General features: G+C 36.2%; 1 protein-coding gene across 1 annotated transcript in view; it reads right to left on the bottom strand.

Annotated features, from left to right (window-relative positions):
* The window catches only part of LOC142335124 (mitogen-activated protein kinase kinase kinase 15-like), a 42,430-nt gene that overhangs the window by 13,403 nt on the left and 7,863 nt on the right, over nt 1-21,164 (bottom strand). The window contains exons 4-6 of the mRNA XM_075383484.1: nt 16,593-16,753; nt 13,104-13,304; nt 8,046-8,228 (exon numbers count right to left, since the gene is read on the bottom strand). Coding sequence (XP_075239599.1) covers nt 8,046-8,228; nt 13,104-13,304; nt 16,593-16,753 — 545 coding nt within the window. The remainder of the gene's footprint in view (nt 1-8,045; nt 8,229-13,103; nt 13,305-16,592; nt 16,754-21,164) is intronic.

The raw sequence follows: 21,164 nt of genomic DNA, 5'->3' as shown, positions 1-21,164 counted from the left end.
AACACAAGAGATCTCCAGTTTAGGTTAACTTTGTTTCTTTCCTAAATTAAAGCTGAAGAAAGTTACCTATGATAAAAAAAAACTATCACATAATTAATCTAAGGCTCTAAAACAACAAAGATAGTAAGTAGCTATGTTCTCTCAAAAACATATAACTGATAGAAAAGTTTATTTGACCCCTCCTACCGCAATTTTTCTCTAGTGAATAGACTACAAAAAGTAAATATTAGAAGCAAACTATAGATTATTTGTCATTTTGGGACTTAACTATATTTAAAGTCCATTGTCGGCAATGAGAAAACTTCATACAGTGCTCAGATTTTTTATACTGAGAAAATTTCATATTTAAATTTTTTGAACGGACGCTGTTTACAAGTTACCGATGCTGTTTCACTCTTACTACATCGCAAAAACTGAAATGCTCCGATCACCAAAATCGGAAAACAATCAAAGTAATTGGTATTACTTACTGCCTCTAACAAATAGTTTAGTTTAATTTACTCAAAGTTAAAAATCCAGCATAATTGTTCAGGTATTCCTCAAACGAAACGTACAAACTATAATTATTACAAGGAGACTAGGTAAAATTTCACCCAATTTTTTTGACCCCTACCGCAATTTTTGCTCAGTTCTCTAGCGAACAGACCACAAAAATTTTTGAAACAAAACATAGATTTGACATTTTGGAACTTAAAAAACTATATTTAAAGTCCATGGAAACTCCCCATCTTTCTGTTGATTAAATAAAGCAAAGAGCAGTCGGTGACTAGGTACAGCACGTTTCGTGTCGTTTAAATTAACCTTTCCCGTGTTTTGAGGAAAAACGTAAGAATTTTTTAACCTCATATCTCAGCAAAAACGAAACTGGAACAACGAGCAAATTTTCTATGCTACCAGGGGTTTCGCTTAATTTTTGTTCCTCTGAAATTTAAATTTAAGGCCACCTAAGAAGTTTAAGAATGCGATACAAACTTTTTGCATAAACATAAACCGACTAAACAGATGAATTAATCACGAACGACAGGCGGGACAACTTAATTTATTGGGGCGCAGCTTAAAATTTTTCACGGGGCAAAAAATTCACCCCACAGGGTTCGCCACGTACGTCAGTGACGTCAGTCTTAACTACCGCGCTATAATGTCTCTGGTTCTCTTTCGCTCACAATCGCTTTTATATTAGCAACAAACAGTATTTCAAAACGAGAGCAACTTAGTTGTTGAAAATGAGGAAACCAAGTGTGAAATAGTCACCTCAAAAGTTTCAAAATGTTCTAGAACAAGATCGCAAATATTGACAAACAAAAATAATGACAACAAGACATACGTTTACAATGGTTGCTTCAACCTTCGTTCAGAGCAATTAAAAATATTCTACTGCGGAGGCTTTCTAAAGATAAAATTCCGTCTTTCACCAATTAAAGTTTAAGTGGTCAAATGACAGAAAAAAGCCAGGCTAGCAGAGTTCCTTGCCCCATTACATGAAGTCGGAACAAAAAAAACTTCAATTTTAAACTTATTTAATGACGAGTTAAAACTCAAATTCTCACTTTCAGCATGTGCTAATTTCGAAAAATTATGTTGCAATTTAGTGCCTTGGAATCCAAAGCAATTTAAGTTTATATAAATGAAAATGGATTTAACTTTTTTCCTGACACAATTAACCCTTGTCATAGGTTCATTTCTTCGATTCACTCAGTTTGAAATTTCTGATAGCTTTAAAAAAATGAAAGCATGTTCCCGCTCATCTCTTGGTTAGAGATTAATTACATGGAGTGTGGTTGGTGGCCGACAATGATCGAAGTCTTCCAGAGGATAAACGGCGGAAATGTTAGAACAGTAGTTGCCGCTTTTCCCCGTTAAATGTTAAGGAACTTCATGTTCCACTTGTAGAATATGACCAAATATAAACATTACCTACTAAAGTCGGGAGAATTGCTCTCGAACAACTAGTGGGAGCTCAAATCTGTTGCAGCCTCCTTAAGACGGTGGAGGGGGTAACTAGAGATTTATACGTTTATACGTAATCAGACGTTTCTACACACTGCTTTAAACACTAAAAAAAATTTAAAAGAAAAAAGTTACCAATTTTGGAGCACTTTTCATTTGACTTTTAGTAGTGAAGTGCCGCCACTTGAGTTCAGCTACTGACACTTGTGAATGAGAGAGATATTTTGAATCTATTCTGTCCCCCCACTAGGTCTTTTACGCCTCCAGTTAGAAATTATATGTTGTTATATAGCACGTTACTATGTAAGAAAATAGCACATGCTCCTGGCGGGTGTAAAAAAAATAAGCTCATTAAGGGGGGGGGGGGAGGAACAGAATAGATCCGAAATTTCACTCACACAAAACAAAAAGAAAAAAGTCAAGGCCGTAGAAGATGCTTGAAGAAGACGAAATTTTGCAGAAAAAGCATAACCGGTAGAATACCGCAAAAGACTCGGGAAATCGAAAAACAAAAATCTTAAGTAACACTACCTGTTTCCAGAAACATTAAAACACAAAAAAAATAAAAATAGCTAGCAGATTGCCAGAAAATAGCAGCAATAGCTTCGTAGATCTGCAGTCCCACAAAGATAGTAACAGAAACAGACCGACGAGAAAATTCTTTGTTAAATTCTTTCTTCTAAGATGTTATATTTTGATTATAAATCTGTATAAGTTATTGCTGCTTTTATTAACTGCTCATCGATAACTTTCATTTAGAGTGACACTCACTGACTTGATCTTATCTTTTTGAACTAAAGTAAAGAAAAATCACTTTCGGAGTCAGGAGGTCATTTTTGGGAGCGAGGTAAGTCAAGCGTGACCAAAAACTTAATCACGCAAGTTAACACAAAAAAACTTGCTCCAATAAATGTGAAAAATAACGTCACGCACACAATTCAGTTGAAATTGCAGGAACAAAAGCACAAAACAGAGATTTGAAGTGATTGCGACGTCATATGGTCGTAACAAAAATCTTGACGACGAAACAAAAAACATAGCCGGAAAAGTCCTGAAACACAATTCAAAGAATTGTATTAATTTATGATCTGACAATCACTAACTCCGCTTTAAAAGGCAGATGAGAGCTGTTAGTAAGAGACTACGCAAAGAACCAAAACCAGAACAACAAAAAATATACTCGGCAGGTTGCCGGAAAATAGCCGCCGTTGATTCCCATAACTCTATTGTGATTGAAAGGAAAATATCAACAAAAATTGATTTTTGTATATAAAAGTTCTTAAGTGCAATTTATTTCCAACATTTCGTAATTGAACATACTCCTGTCTCTCAGTGAGAGGCTACAGGGTCTAGTATATCAATACAAATAAGCATTATATATAGTAACTAAAACTTATGAGAACAAAGTTCAAGTACCTGGCATCTAAAAATGGTCTTTATCGGTTTAACCCGTTTCTATTTCTGACTTTGATTTTTTTTTTAATACTGACTCTCTTTTTTAAATTGCTTTGCTGAGCAGCTGCTGTTTAAAGGACTTTGAGCAGAATGACAGAAGAGTAAAACTAGCCTAGAAAAGTAAAAAAGATTTCACGCAAAATGTCGAAAAAGCGGCGAAATGGGTAAATCGAAAAAAAGTTCGACGAAGTAAAAAAATAGCAGCGCTATAATAGCCGGCTGAGAAGATGAGGGCGGCTATTAACAAGCAAGACTAAAAACTCAGTTTTTTGAAGAGAAAGGATCAACATCAAAAGCAACTGCTATGAGCTCAAACAGCCAACTATATTTATCTATTTGTCATTATCAACCTGCCACTAAATGTCGCTGATTCCTCTCATTAACAATATTAAATAATAAGAAAAAATTAATCAAACTTTGCAATAAAACTCGCTGAATCTTTTTGAAGACTTAGTATGAAAGTCACAGAACGCAACAGCTACTGAAGGATACAATTACATCAATTATTTGAGTCCTCAACGACCACCGTTGGAACCTGTCATCAATGAGATTACGTGATAAGACAGCAATAGGTTCAATCAATATTTGCAGAACTGAAAAATTCGCTCAAAATTTTTGAGAAATAGTAGCGCCAAAGTCATGAAAACTACTAGCTATTAACTCGAACCGTTAATTGAGTTCTTTTATGCCTCATTAGAAACCAATCAGACTGGTCATTGATGGTACTAAGTGATAAGACAACAGATATATTTTTTAAAAACGTGCAAAATCTAAAATTCACTAATATTCTATGAAAGCAAATAGTGGCAAAGTCATAAACATAGCTGGCAGATTGCCAAAAAATAGCCGCAATAGATTCGTAGATCGGCAGTCTCAAAAAACAGTAAAAAAGAGACCAAAAAAATTTGTCTTTTCATTGACGGCCGATCTGTTATATTTTGATTAAAAATCTGTACAAGTTATTGCAGCCTCTATTAGCTGATCTCAAATAACCTTCATTTAGAGTGACACACATCCATTTGACCTTATCTCTTTGAATTAAAGTAAATAAAATTCAATTTCAAAGTGAGGAAGTCATTTTTGAGAGTGAGGGAAGTCAGGTGTGACCAAAAATTTAATCACGCGAATGAACAAAAAAACTCGCTCCACTAAGAGCAAAAAATGACGTCACGCATGCACTTCAGTTGAAATTGCATGAACGAATGAACAAAAAGTGGCTGTGACGTCATATGGTCGTAACAAAAATCATGACGACGAAATAAAAAAACATAGCAGGACAAGTCCTGACGTACAATTCAAAGAATTTTCATTGACTAAACAGAAAACTAGACCAAGAACGGACTATGAATGTATTGGGAAAACCATTTAGAAAAAAATCCGATCCATAAATCGAAAAAACTGTAAAAATCAAAGTGAAATATCCGCATGTGAACAAAAAAACACTAGCGAGAAAGCGAATTTTTGTTCAAACACCGTTTTCTCACTCTACTTTAAAATCAGAGCGAAAACATTTCACGCCGCAAAACCACTCGCTCTTTCGCTTCACTTGCTGTTTCGGCGTGATCAAAATCACTACTCCAATTTGACTTCAAAAATCATGAAAATGTGTGAACAGATCTTAAAAAAAAGGACAGCGCCCCAATACAATTCAAATTCTTTGAATTGTAAAAAAACCAAGAGAAGGCCAATAATAGCCCCAGCTATCGCTGTGCGGCTATTAAAAAGTTTCAGCTGCCCCTTAATGAACTCAAGTAAAGGCCAATAGGCGCAATCAGAACACATATGCACCGTTTTAAAAGCACTGAAGGAGAGGAAACACTAAAAACAGAAGACAAATTGACGCACCCGAAAAAAATCCATCTCAAAAACCGCCAAATTGTTCAAACACCAATTCCTCACTCCACTTTAAAGATCTTTTGAAAAAAGTCACGCCCCAAACCTACTGGATTTTTCGCTCCCTTTGCAACTGCAGTGTGACCAAAATCACCACTCTAATTTGATTTCTCAATGATGTGAAAAAAGCCCAAAAACGCGCGAAAAAAGAAGATAGCGCACCAATACAATTCAAATTCTTTGAATTGTAAAACATAGCTGGCAGATTGCCAAAAAATAGCCGCAATAGATTCGTAGATCGGCAGTCTCAAAAAACAGTAAAAAAGAGACCAAAAAAATTTGTCTTTTCATTGACGGCCGATCTGTTATATTTTGATTAAAAATCTGTACAAGTTATTGCAGCCTCTATTAGCTGATCTCAAATAACCTTCATTTAGAGTGACACACATCCATTTGACCTTATCTCTTTGAATTAAAGTAAATAAAATTCAATTTCAAAGTGAGGAAGTCATTTTTGAGAGTGAGGGAAGTCAGGTGTGACCAAAAATTTAATCACGCGAATGAACAAAAAAACTCGCTCCACTAAGAGCAAAAAATGACGTCACGCATGCACTTCAGTTGAAATTGCATGAACGAATGAACAAAAAGTGGCTGTGACGTCATATGGTCGTAACAAAAATCATGACGACGAAATAAAAAAACATAGCAGGACAAGTCCTGACGTACAATTCAAAGAATTTTCATTGACTAAACAGAAAACTAGACCAAGAACGGACTATGAATGTATTGGGAAAACCATTTAGAAAAAAATCCGATCCATAAATCGAAAAAACTGTAAAAATCAAAGTGAAATATCCGCATGTGAACAAAAAAACACTAGCGAGAAAGCGAATTTTTGTTCAAACACCGTTTTCTCACTCTACTTTAAAATCAGAGCGAAAACATTTCACGCCGCAAAACCACTCGCTCTTTCGCTTCACTTGCTGTTTCGGCGTGATCAAAATCACTACTCCAATTTGACTTCAAAAATCATGAAAATGTGTGAACAGATCTTAAAAAAAAGGACAGCGCCCCAATACAATTCAAATTCTTTGAATTGTAAAAAAACCAAGAGAAGGCCAATAATAGCCCCAGCTATCGCTGTGCGGCTATTAAAAAGTTTCAGCTGCCCCTTAATGAACTCAAGTAAAGGCCAATAGGCGCAATCAGAACACATATGCACCGTTTTAAAAGCACTGAAGGAGAGGAAACACTAAAAACAGAAGACAAATTGACGCACCCGAAAAAAATCCATCTCAAAAACCGCCAAATTGTTCAAACACCAATTCCTCACTCCACTTTAAAGATCTTTTGAAAAAAGTCACGCCCCAAACCTACTGGATTTTTCGCTCCCTTTGCAACTGCAGTGTGACCAAAATCACCACTCTAATTTGATTTCTCAATGATGTGAAAAAAGCCCAAAAACGCGCGAAAAAAGAAGATAGCGCACCAATACAATTCAAATTCTTTGAATTGTAAAACATAGCTGGCAGATTGCCAGAAAATAGCCGCAATAGATTCGTAGATCGGCAGTCTAAAACAAAACAGTAAAAAAGACAGACCAAAAAAATTTGTCTTTTCATTGAAGGCTGATCTGGTATATTTTGATTAAAAATCTGTATAAGTTATTGCTGCCTCTATTAGCTGATCTCAAAAAACCTTCATTTAGAGTGACACACACCCATTTGACCTTATCTCTTTGAATTAAAGTAAATAAAAGTCAATTTCAAAGTGAGGAAGTCATTTTTGAGAGTGAGGTAAGTGAAGTGTGACCAAAAATTTAATCACGCGAATGAACAAAAAACTCGCTCCACTAAGAGCGAAAAATGACGTCACACATGCAATTCAGTTGAAATTGCATGAACGAATGAACAAGAAGTGGCTGTGACGTCATATGGTCGTAACAAAAATCATGACGACGAAATAAAAAAACATAGCAGGACAAGTCCTGACGTACAATTCAAAGAATTTTCATTGACTAAACAGAAAAACTAGACTTAGAATGGACTATGAGTGAATTGAGAAAACCATTTTAAAAAAAATCAGATTAAAAAAATAAGAAAAAAACACAAAATCCGAAAAATGTCAAAATGCCGCATGTGAACAAAAAAAACCACTAGCGAAAAATTAAAATTTAATTCAAATAAAAAAATTAGGCCTAGAATGAGCTGTGAATGGATTGGGAAAACCATTTAGAAAAAATCCGATCCAATAAATCGAAAAAACAGTAAAAATCACAGAGAAAATGCCGCATGTGAACAAAAAACCACTACCGAGAAACCGAATTTTTGTTCAAACATCGTTTTCTCACTCTACTTTAAAATTAGAGCGAAAAAAATTCACGCCGCAAAACCACTCGCTTTTTCGCTCCATTTCCTGTTTCGGCGTGACCAAAATCACCACTCCAATTTGACTTCAAAAATCATGAAAATGTGTGAACAGATCTTTAAAAAAAAGACAGCGCCCCAATACAATTCAAATTCTTTGAATTGTAAAAAACCAAGAGAAGGCCAATAATAGCCCCAGCTATCGCTGTGCGGCTATTAAAAACTAAAGAGAAGGCCAATAATAGCCCCAGCTATCGCTGTGCGGCTATTAAAAACAAATTGGATCAATTTTTAGTTAGAAATGTGGGTGGGTGTGAGAGCAGAGGCAAGTGGGGGAGGGGGTCGAGGTGGTGGATCAGGTAGGTGTAGGTTGTTGCAGAGCGGTAGGTTGGTTCTCTTTTTCCGCTTTTAAGTAATCCAGACAATGGAGTGTTGTTATAATACCTGGCACTCTCTCAATGCCATCATGAACAGGTGGACAGTCTCAAATGTGAGCTGGGATCTGTTCTGTTTTAGCTTTTCACTGTACACTCTTGCTAATTCCACCTGGAGGGACACTCCCTTGTGCGTCTTCATCAGATCACGCATCTCCGTCACTATCGGCAGCGCTTCGTCCTTGTTCGCAACCTACACACACAAAATTACAGTGATAAAGAGAAACTGTATAATTGATTTAAGTTACAGTTGGGTTAAAGTACGGAAATGGTTATATCAGTTGAATGATATTATAAGTTCAAATTAAAGATGACTCAAGGAATTTTAAGGACTTCCATACCCATTATGAAAGCAGGAATTTTTTGAACAAATTGCGCTTTGTGAAGCACTAAATTTGCTACTCCCGGTATTAAAATTTTTTCGGGTGCACTATCTAGAGAAAAGCAAAACTTTTTATCAGAAAGAGTCAAACATAACGGACACATTTCCAGAAAAAAAAGCTGCGACAGCTTCTGGGACCTGTAGTCTCATAATGACCAAGAAAAAATTTAGCTTTTTTATTAATAGCTGCGATGTCAAGTTTTGATTATGTATAACTTTTGTTTCTATTAGATGACCTTAAATAACCTTCACTTAGAGTGAGTTATCCGTAGTTGATCATACCCACTTGAATTAGGTGAGGAAAGTCATTTTTGAGAATGACAAGAGTGTAAGTCACGTGACCAACAATAAATTAACGCAAATGGAAAACAACTAATGGTTATTTGGAAATACGGATACAGGAAGAAGGTTGATCGAACATAGAGCAGAAAAAAATTTAAATATGAAACGACTAACGTCGGACGACCAGTTCTCGAGAGACAGACGGGGGTAATTCAATTTTGAGGAGTGTAGCTTAGAACTGTTACAAGAGTGGGATCTTTTCAGTTTGCGCCAATTACAGAGCACGTTATGGCACGTGCGTCTGAGGGGTTGCAAATAATGTGCTCCCACAAAGCTGAGGCGAACAAACGGAAAAGATCCCAAGAGGGCGAAACTCACACCCCACAGTGGCTCGAACCCCTACCTCCAGGATTTCAGGAATTCGAAACAAAAGCGCAAAAACTTTACAGATAAACACACAAGCTTTCAAAAATTGCTTTAAATTTCGTTCGAGGGCAATTCAAAAAATTGTAAGGAAAGAAAACATCAGCCATATTGCTGGAAAATACACAAATGGCCAAGGTTTAAAGCACGAGATTCGATTTCGTAATTAGACAAATTCCTAATCGTTAACATGATGATACAGGGGCTACTATAAACACCAATAGCATTGGAGATGGTAACTAAGACTTATAGAAACAAAGTTTAAGTAGCGGGCATCTAAAACTGCGCTATATGGGTTTATTCCGTTTTTATTTTTGATTTTGTTTTTTAATGACTCGGTTCATTTCACATTGTTTTGCTGATTAACTTCTGTTTAAAAGCACTTTGACTTTGAGCAGAATCAAGGGAGACTAAAACTAGCCAAGAGAAGTCAAAAGGAGTTCGTGAAAAATGTCGAAAAAGCGGCAAAATGGGGTAAAACGAAACAAACTTTTAATCGACAAAGTAAAAAACAGTAGGTGCGCAAAAAAAACAGGCTGAGAAAATGAGGGCGTTTATTTAAAAAGATTAAAAACATATATTTGCTTATATTATTGAACTCGCACGCAATTTTTTCCAAACAATCCTCTTCACAGGACAACTCATCTATATCTCTTCTAAATTAAAAATTGAAAAAAAACAACTGGCGAATAACAGACCTCCAAAAGAAAGCACACAAAGCGCCTTCACTTAACACTTATGCCAACAGAGTGATTGTAGATGAAGACAACCCATAATAGAAAAACTGACTGCCGTCAGAAAAATTGCTCCCGGAAGACAGACAGGGCGATTTGATTTAAAGGAGAGTAAAGAAAGTTCTAAAACTAACGCGCAAAAACGACCAAGCAATAATTTCGCTTGGAAGAACAAAGAGGTTTACAATTCTTGCTTCAAATTTTGTTCGCCACCACTTAACAAAAAATGAGGAAAAGAAAAGTAAACAAAAGAAAATTTCTTTGGAAAAATTTACTTACAAAAGTCAACTTATAAGAACAGATTTCGAGACAGCTCAATGTAAGGAATAAAAACAACACGACGAGAAACATGCAATAAAATTTAAAGGAGAAATCTGAAAATTTCGAAGCCCGAGCCCGAACCACGGTTTATTTAGCACTGATGATGTACTACCAATAAATGTGCATTCAATAAATGACGCTTTACATGAATAAAAATAATAACTGAAATGAAACATCTAAAATAAAATATTCAGGGCAAAAAAAATCGACTTTGTTGCTCCAGAGCTTCTGCGGAAATAGGCTCCAGAAAATCTAATTGAACTAAAAAATTTGAGCAAAAAGACATCTTGATGTAAAAGGCTAGAACAACACTCAAAAAGAAAAACCACACCTGCTACGATTTCCTTTAAAACTCAAACACAAACCACAAAAAGCTTCACTAGGTGGAATTATTACAAATGCAACTATAAAACATAAACCGACTAATGTAGGAAGAGTTGCTCTCGAATGAAAGGCGGGTGGAAAACATTTTCCCCCGCTTGGATTCGTACCACTGACCTTCCGCTCCATAACCAGATGCACTGCCCACTCGGCTATCACTCCCTTATTCACAAAAATTCAAAAAGATTAAAACTTTAAAAAAATTGCAAACATTTTCTAAGAACTGCTGATATTAAAAATGTGAGAAACATGCTCTTACATCCAGAAGCAATGAAGTGACCTATAACGAAACCCTAGAGGAGGTTGCTTGGCTCTTGAGAAAAAAATGCTTGATTTCGTGATGTTAAAATGCTGAAAACTATTCAGGGCTACTAAAAATTCTTCATTACTTTATTATCAAAGCCTCAAGGAGGTTTTCTGGACCCTGGGTACGGACAAACTTAAATAACAATAAATTTCAAAAAAACTGAAAAAAACGCAAGTTTTATAAAAAAAACTGCTAAAATTCGTGATGGCCCTTGGCCGGTTAAATTTTTCGTCCACCTATTATCAAAACTTAGAGGAGGTTATGTGGCCCTTGAGGCTGGAGAAACCTAAAGAATGACACAAAAATTCAAAAAAACTTGAAAAATTGCAAGTTGCCTAAAAAACTGCAAAAAATTGTGATAATAAAAGTTGAAAACTAATCCATGACCAAAAAACAATTTCCAGTAGCTTATTATCAAACCCTAAAGGAGATTTTCTGTTAGGCTGAAACACCTGAATAAAGACATTAAATGTCAAAAAATTGAAAAAAATAGCAATTTTTGTAAAAAAAAAGAATGCTGCTAAAATTCGTGGTGTTGAAATGTTGAAAAGCATTCCATTACAAATAGAAACTATACGCTAACCTGTTTTCAAACCCCTTAAAATTTGTCATATTCAAAAATTAAAACTAATCCCTAGCAAAAAAAATTTTTTCAGCAACGTATTATCAAATTCATAAGGACAGTTTCTGGCCCCTGCGTCTGGAAAGACGTAATAAATGAAAAATAAATGTCAAAAAATTGAAATTTGAACGTTTTGTCAAGAAAATGCTAATTTTCGTGATGTTAAAAAGTGAAAACATTCCACTGCCACTAGAAACTATGCAGTAACCTATTATAAAACTCTAGAGGATGTTCCTTGACACCTAGGACCTAAAAAACTCAAAATTGACCAACATTTTCAAAAAACTTGAAAAAAATTGTGAAAATTATTATAAAATTGAGGGCTTTTATCGATCAGTTGTTCGTCAGTAGCCACCGGGGAAGGGGGGTTGCACCGGGGAGCTGATGGGAAGTGAGGGGGTGTGCAACAGTGGGGTGCGGGGGCAACAACGTGGTGGGGCGGCGGGGGCAATTGTGGGGGGGGGGGACAAAAGTGGGGGTGTCTTCAACCTCTAAGAACCGCCCTTCACACCATAAGTTTAAGTCTCCAAAACAGTTTGAGCTAAAACAGCTAAAAGGCTCTAAGAGCACTTAATGCCCGCTGGGCGCTACCCGTTTATCCCGTTTTTGAGGACGAAAAGTCAAAAGCGTCAGACAAAAAATCGGTCAAGCAAAAAATCGCATAAAAAAAGACCGACAGGACTAATATAATTGCTGCAAACTTCGTTTGAGAGCAATTAAAAATGTACACCTAACAAAATCTTGCCACAAAAAAGCACAAACGTTTACAATAATTGCTTCACCCTTTATTCGAGGGAAATAAATAGTAGAATCAGAGTATAGCTTTAATAATTGACTGTGAAGAATTTGAATCATTGCTATACGATGATCAACAAAAACAATTAGGTTAGAATTCGTGAAAATTAATTGTCTAACTTCAGTTTCCAAAAAATTTTTTAGATGAAATGAAGACATAATCAAGACACGAAATCAGTGTGTTGAAACACAAGAGGACAATCGTTTATTAATATGGCTAAATGTGCAATAGGAAAATAACTGATGTCAGTAATACCAACCAGCCACTGAAATGGGAGGCGCTTATATTGTGCTAATATATTGTGCTGATATCATTTTTGTTTTGCTTTTCTTAATCTCACAGACCAGCCTTCTTTCTGAAAGTAGATTATGGTAAATAATTCTCAGTTACGTAATGATCCAGCAGTTATTATGTTCCAAAAATTTGATCACAATTTCGATTCGTGAGTGTAGTACCAACCAACCCGCTGTACAACATAGACAATTTTAAAAACAATAAAACAAACATTCTTGTGTGGGCAAAAATTAAAGACTTAAGAATTTCATAAACCCTCGAGGCTTATGAATATCACATACAGACAAACTTTCGAGCCGCTAGCAAGCACAAAATTCATGTATTTAGATTAAGGCATACAATGAAGTTGATTCCTTTTCATTCATAATTCGTACACCCATTGAACACGTCGATTAAGTGCATAAGCCTACAAATATGAGATAAACAATTCCCCGTAGAACCAATTTTTTAAGCATGACGCGACAGGTGTGGTTCCTGCTGAATTAAGGAAAACTCACTCATCCACGCACAAAGTGACTTCTCTAACCTGTTTGAAACTGTTGAGGACCCTTCTCAACTCATGGGCCAGACTGGTCCACTCGGGCGACTCTACCCCTCCAGCTGAGGTCCGGAGTGGGGGGAGCAGCACAAGGTGACCCAGATCCAGACTCATGTCATTGGAAGAGTTGGATGTCCCTGGCAGCGAATAGTAGGGAAGTAGACCGGTGTCTGCCTCTACGCACAGTTCCTGAAGATGGATAACAAGAACAACTAGGTGATTAAGAACTGGAATGAACAACCAGCTGTGGCTTAATCATACAGACATCAGAGGTAATCAATTTCCACACTTATTGCTAGAGACTTGGAACAGTTGGACATCAGAAACCTACGGATTATAAATTTTCTCTCGATGCCCTTTCTCAGAGAGTAAACAGAGTTAGATCAGCAGTTGAGTTATAAAAAATGTGTTCAATCATCAGTTATGATACAACAAATCTTCCAGAGATGTTTTTCCAGTGAAGATTATAGAAGTAACTTCAACTGCAGTAAAACTTATCAATTCCAGTCACGGCACATAATAATACTCACAGTAAAGGCTGTTAGGGATATACACGTCCATTACATTTCATTTTAGCTTTTTTAGATTTTATACGGTCTACGCCATGCAATATCAATATTGACGCTGAATAATAAGAAAATACTCAGTGAGACGAGTGCAATTTCTGCAGAAACACGGCACAACTTTTAACTTAAGTTGGCAAAATGTTTTTAATAAGAAAACCACCAGACGCCATTAAGCTAGTCAATTGTCATCATAATGTTTGCATATAGAACGTAGTCCGAGCATTACGCATTAGTGAGATTCTGCAGCGTTTCCGCATAAAGCAGGTAATAGAGTTTCTGCAAAAAAGGAACAATGACATCTGCAATGCATGAAAAGCATTAAAAATATAACGGACTAAGGTCGGAAGAATTGCTCTCGAACGACTAGTGAGAGCTCAAATCTATTTCAGCCTACATCAGTGGGGGGTATCTAAATTCACAAAGAGGTGGGCTTAAAATGGTGTCATTAGAGGTTGATATATACCACTATCACCATTACTTATAGTGAAAAAATTACACCAATTATGGCGTACTTTTCATTTGACTTTCAGTAATGAACTTTAGCCACTTGAGTTCAGATGCTGACACTTCCGAAATTTAGATCACGCAAAATGAATAAGTTAAGGTAGCAAGAGTCACTTGAAAAGCCAAAACGGTCAAGCTAAAATTTTGCATTAAAAAGGCCAACACGTTTACAATAGTTGCTTCAAACTTCGTTCGAGAGCAATTAATAACACCAGAACACGACAAAATTTTCTGGGATCCAATTTCTGGAATCCTTCTTCAATCATGATATCTGATGTAACGAACGGGATGGTTTGGGGCTGCAGCTAGGTGATATTTTAGATTGTAAGGGATAGTGTGCGGTTACTGATGAATGACGTGTTGGGCGGAGTTGGGGGGGGGGGGGGTGTCAACTGGTTCGGTTAATCGCATCCTTTCCTTAGAGACTAGCAAAGCGCAGGGATCTCAGAGAACTGTTCAGCGACCTAATAATGCCTTCGGGGCTTTACCGGTTCACTTATACAGTTTTTGAGGATGAAATGTAAACAAATGTTCGGACGAAAAATAAATAAAACGACAAACGAAAAACCGGTGGTACAAAAACGCAGAATATCAGCAATACTAAGAAAACTGCCAGAGACTCGTTTGAGAGCAATTAAAAATAAACCTAACCGACTAGCGCTAGGGGAATTGCTCTCAAACGACCGGCTGGATACTTCAGCATAGCTATAGTTTAGTGAAGCTAGCTTTAGCTTGATTGATGGGGCCCTTTTTGTCCTCAAAAAATCTTTTGTGCGGACAAAAAGTCAAATGAGTCAGACGAAAAATCGTCAAGCGAAAAATCGCAAAAAATACCACATGAATAATATAAATGCTACAAACTTCGTTTGAGAGGAATTAAAAACCTGTAAAAAACCGATACTCTTCGAGTCCTAACACTGTTTTGGAGACGTTAAAAAGACAGCAGGAGAAACATAGCCAGCAGATTGCCGGAAAATAGCCGCTTGTGACCTTCCATGAATTGAAACAATTAAAGAAAACATAGCCGGCAGATTGCCGGAAAATAGCCGCGATAGACGCTTGTGGCCTTCCATGAATTGAAACAGCTAAACAATTAAGATAGACAGATCGACCACCAGCCCTTTAATAGAGCACTAGACTTTTTGGTTATATTCGGACTGCCAATTTTATGACACATACGGTCTATAAGGAAAGAGCCCTAAAAGAGCTTTTTCAAAATTGATATTCTAACTCAGAAACTCAAGACTAAGTAGGGCATATAAGTTTGGCACTACTTAGATGCACACTATTAACTATTAAATGTTCATAATATTTGAAGTTCCATTAAGTGAGTTCAGAAGTCATTTTTTGAGTGAGGGAAGTCACGCAATTGACCTAAAAGCAGAAATGATGTCAGGTACACAAATTTTAACTGCAAACCAGTAGAAGTCATTGAAAAAGTCAATTCCAAGAACTCAGGTCGAAAGAATCATCGACGGAGAGGACGAATTTAAAAAAACACGTTGTCCCCAATAATAGCCGCTATCGCTTCGCGGCTATTAATAAGATAGACAGATCGACCACCAGTGCTTTAATAGAAAGCTAGACCTTTTGGGTTAGATTCGGGGTTAGACTGTCAATTTTATGACACATACGGTCGATAAGGAGGAAACCCTAAAAGAGCTCTTTCAAAATTGATATTCGAAATCAAAAGCTCAAGACTAATACTTAAGAATTAGGGCATATAAGTTTGGCACTACTTAGATGCACACTATTGATCTTTAACTAATAGATGTTCATAAAATTAATTATAAAAGTTCCATAAGTGAGTTCAGAAGTCATTTTTTTGAGTGAGTAATTCACGCAATTGACCTAAAAGCAGAAATAACGTCACGCACAAATTTTAGCTGCCAAGCAGTAAATTCACTGAAGTCATTGAAAAAGTCATTTCCAAGAAGTCAGGTCGTAAAAATCATCGATGGAGACGACAAACTGAAAAAAAACCACGACGTCTCCAATAATAGCCGCTATCGCTTCGCGGCTATTAATAATAGATACAAGAGCCAATACTTGAAAGATACACGACCGTGGAAGGGACAAGTAGACATTAGGTGGCAAATTTTGCATTAACATTCTATTTTCATGCAAAGACAGAAGTTGGTATGGCACTTCAATACGTTACCTATTGAATGTTTTATCAGTAGGAGTTCGTCCCCAATTTACACATTACATCAATAAAAAATGTATGCTTAAAATTTCATTCTGATAGAAATTTCGTCCAATACGCAATACTCACCATTTTCAATATTCTGCTAACTTAGCGCGATAAAAAGGGCAACCAGCCCATACAAGTCATTGTCAAATAAATAAAAGCAACCAGTTACCTCAAAAACTCAAGTTTTCAAAAAAAAAATAGGAACCCGCTAACCTTGAGGTAAGACAGCGCATTCTGCTCTTCCTCTGAAACGTTCCCAGGTGGGATCTGGTAGAGAACTACATTCACATTCTTGCCATAGTTTCTCCGATGGCCAATCTTGAGGAACAGTTTTGATTCCTCTTCCTTGCTAACAAGATGTACAAAGGCAATATCTAAAACAAAAGGTAACCACATTCATCAGAAGTTATAATATTGTTAATGCATAGGCAAATTAAGTTTGTCTGAGTTTTATTTACTGAATCAGAAACAGCAAGTTAGCTTTTAGTCACCTAGCATCAGGTGTTGACACACGGCGTTCAAGTGTTCATAGTCATTAGTGTATCTTTAAAGGCGATATTCCTCCATTGTTTTTGGTGAAATAGTGGGAAAGATGATGATAGCTCCCTTCGGGCGCATCCAGTACGCTTTATTTGTAGAACCTCTTGCAACATTATACAGTTTGATATATATCTCAAGGCTGATAAAAAAGTTCAGGTTTTGAGATCCATTTTTGTTTGTTTTGTAGGGAAATGTGCAAGCCATTAAGAATTAATTTAGAAAAATTTCAGAATTTTTAAATCATCTTTACTCCACAAAATTATACAAAAATATGATTATCATGGTCATCTAAATAAAAACACAAAAAACATAAGACGACTAACGTCAGATGAATTGCTCTTGAACGACAGGCGGAGCATTTTAATTTATAGGGGGTGTACCATAAAAATGTTTTACAGCTGCAAAAAACGGGTCTTTCCTATTATCCCCCCCAGCTTAGTGGACATGTAACCTATAGCCACCCCTCCCCAGATGAAAATTAATAACCACCTCTGTAACACAAAATCGGAAATCAATGTAGGCGAGCCGCTAAAAATCATAGCCACTTCTTTAACACGAAATGAGAAATCATTGTAGGCGAGCCGCAAAAACAGGCGAGCCGCAATAAGCGGATGTTGACATGGGCTTGCCCATTATAATTGATTTTACTTGACTTCTCATAACCGCGTTTCAGCTGCTACGGAGATAATACGAAATGGCTCCTATGAACTTAATGAAAATTGTAGAAACTTTCAAACATAAATAGGAAACAATAGCGCTGTTTCAAGAGTATGATATAATCCCTCAAGTGAATTATTGCCCTAACAGACATGAGATGCTGTTACGCAGCCCTGACGACCAACTAGCGCGACGGGATAGATGGCGATGCAAAATCAGGGGATGACGAGTGGATTACAGTATCAGAACTGGAATATGGCTGGCTGGATCTCGAATGGGACTTGACAAAATCTTATTGTTCATATACGCAAGGAGCACTGATGTTGCGACAATCAACTATTGAAAAAACCAGCTGAGAATGTCCAAGCATACCGCTGTGGATCAACATGTATATGAGGGAGGTTTCCACATGGCTAATGATAGACAAATCAGAAAAAAAACGGTGGAAAAGATTACATCGTTGAGATAGATGAAAGTCTCTTCTCCAAACGTAAATCAAACAGGACCCGAGTGTACCTCAAGTTTGGCTTTTTGGAGGAATATGTCGTGAGACAAAGAAAGCCTTCGTTGTAAAAGTTAAAAAAGGAACTCTGACACACTCATGAAGTGCATTGAAAACTATGTTGAGCCCGGATCAACGATAATTTCGGATTTATGGTCTGCATATAAAGTTCTGGACAAGCATCCGTCTACCAGTCATCAAACCGTAAACCATTCTGAAAACTTTGTGGATCCGACGACAGACGCACACACCAAAAGCATTGAGTCTATGTGGAGGGATGCAAAATCAAAAAACAAAAATATGCATAGGACTAATAGGGTTATGATTGATTCATATCTTGCGGAGTTCTTGTTCAGAAATCATGTTTCTCAAAAAAAAACCTTGACACGTTCCATGAAACATTGACGGCGTTTGGGAAGTTCCACCATTCAATACAGGAACAAAACGAAAACTTGTAACCAACAATTGTAAGCCTAATTGATGAAATTAATTGTATGCTAACTTTTGTTTTGAGGGGGCTATAAATTTCTGGGGGGGGGAGACTATAATGGGAAAAACCCCAAAAAACAACCCCCAAATGGGTAATCACCCGGAACCTACAGGATGTCAGTCTGCCATATTAACCAGTAAACTACAATGGCTTTCACTCTTTTGCTCACAGTCGCTTCTATATTAGAAACAATCATTATTTCAGAAAGAAACCAACTTCGATCACTCAAAAACCGAAGAACTCCAGCGTGAAAACGTCAATTAAGAAGTCAAAGAATGATCAAGAACGAGAGCTCAAAGATTCAATCAAAAATATTGAACATACTTAGAATATATGCATACTCACAATATGCAGACTTACAAAGACGCATACTTACAATACACGCTTGAAACTTCGTCCGAGAGCAATTAAACAGTTTTTGCACGCAACAAAGATAGAAAGATAGAATTTTTGAGGTAAAAGTTGTAAAGATATTCCTTCAAAAATGTATAAGGTACATCAATTTTTGAACACGCGCTGCCACCTATAGTTCACGGAATCTTCCATGGGCTTCACCGAATATTACATGTACTAATGTAGAGCAGCCCCTCAATCATTTTTTTAAAATTAGACAGTATTTTTCATCAGATCGTATCTTAGGTGTTCTTCGATGCCATATAATTTCTTATGACGTAAAAAGTGAAAACAGGAACTTTTGAGACAAAAACAAAAAAAACCTCTTTATCCTTCTCTGAAAAACTGAACAAAATCACCATGAAAAACATAGCTAGTAGATTGCCAGAAAATAGCCGCGATAGCTTCGTAGATCTGCAGTTTCCAAAAGATAGTAAAAAAAAGACGAAAAACTTCTTCGTTTCATAAAAAACAGAGAATCTGTATAACTTATTGCTGCTTATACTAGTATACCAGCTACTCTTAAAAAACCTGAACTCATCTCCTATAATTAAAGTAAATGAAAATCAATTTGAGAGTTAGGAAGTCAATTTTAGAGTCAGTAAGTCAAGTGTGACCTGTAACTCGCTCCAATCAAATTGAAAAATGACGTCACGCATGCAACTCAGTCGAGATTGCATAAACGAATGAACCAAACCGGAATTGAAGTGATCGTGACGTCATATGGTCGAAACCAAAACTTTGATAAATAAAACATAGGACATGTCTTTAAATACAATCCAAAAATTTTGAATGACCAATAATTCATCTTTTTACTGCAATACCAAACTAAAACCGGCAAAAAAATTAATGAACCTATATATGTGCAAGAAAAATCTACGAACATAGAAAAATTCGTTTTCCAACATCTACTGTTTTTAGAAACAATATTAATAACTTTGAAAAAACTAACGCTCAGCATCCATAAAATGAAGACAAAATAAAACAACCTAGTGGGAACCTAAGGCTAAACAAAGTATCTCAATCAAAGACAAAGTTAGCTAAAAATTGATGCAAAAAAATTTTCCGAAACCACATTGCATCACAGGGCCAAATCGAAGTGTTTTTTTAGAAAGCAATAAGAACACAAAACAACAAAGTAAAAACTAAAAATTCAACTTTTTTAAACAGAAGTATCCAAATCAAAAACATCGATATGAAATTCTGGAATCATGCACGCAATTAAATACACGTTTTCTGCATTAGTAAACAGTGAAACCGGTCATAAATGAGGCCAGATAACAAGACAGCAAAAATACAACCAATTTTCGCAAAAACTAAAGAATTTGCTTCTACTTTTTCAAGATTACCAGAATAAACGTCACCGATAGAATTAGCTACTCACTTAAAAAATTTTCTTCAAAAATAAATTTTTACCAACAATCGCAGAGACTGTCAATACTGAAAACAAGTGAAAAAACAGCAATAAGTACAGCAAACCAGGGCAAACTCAAATTCAGAAAAGAAAATTAAAAATGAACAGCGTATAATTCATAAAAACCAATAGCTAACAACCAAAACGATTAAGTCGAAAAATTTAAGCTGCCTAAGCGACTGATCAGACCTGCCATAAAGGAAACTAAGAGAACATAAAAATGACAACAAAAACATCGATTGCTTTAAACTGGAAAAAAATAAATCCATCAACTTTATCTCTATAGGGAAGATATGATACCTGTCCCTACTGCGATTGAATAAAAAATTTAACAAATAACACAAGAACTCAAGTAGTCACTAAAAATAAAATAGTCACTAAAGAACAAATAGTGTCAAAATCATGAAAACTACTGGCTGTGAACTGACAACATTAATTAGGTTCAATTATTTCTGATGAGCAAACTACAAGACCTGTTAATAATGATACCAAGTGAGAGGGCACCAGCAAAATCTATAAAGGGGGCGAAATTCAAATATTCTCTAATATTTTATAACCACAAATAGTTTCAAAGTCATGAAAACCTACAACTGCCTATTGATGATTGCAAGCAACATAATAAACACATGTGTTATTTAATTAGTACTCAAAAGAAAAACCGAAAGCAGAAGTCAAATTGCCGCATGTGAAAAAAAATCGCTTTCAAAAACCGAAAATTCGGTTAAAAGCCGATTTCTCACTCAACCTTTGAATAAAAAATAGCGCCTCAAATAAACTCGCTTTTTCGCT

The sequence above is a fragment of the Convolutriloba macropyga genome, chromosome 2 (assembly GCF_964194025.1).
Source record: "Convolutriloba macropyga chromosome 2, txConMacr16.3, whole genome shotgun sequence".
Classification (NCBI taxonomy): Eukaryota; Metazoa; Xenacoelomorpha; order Acoela; family Convolutidae; genus Convolutriloba; species Convolutriloba macropyga.
This window is presented reverse-complemented; position numbering and strand designations above follow the sequence as displayed.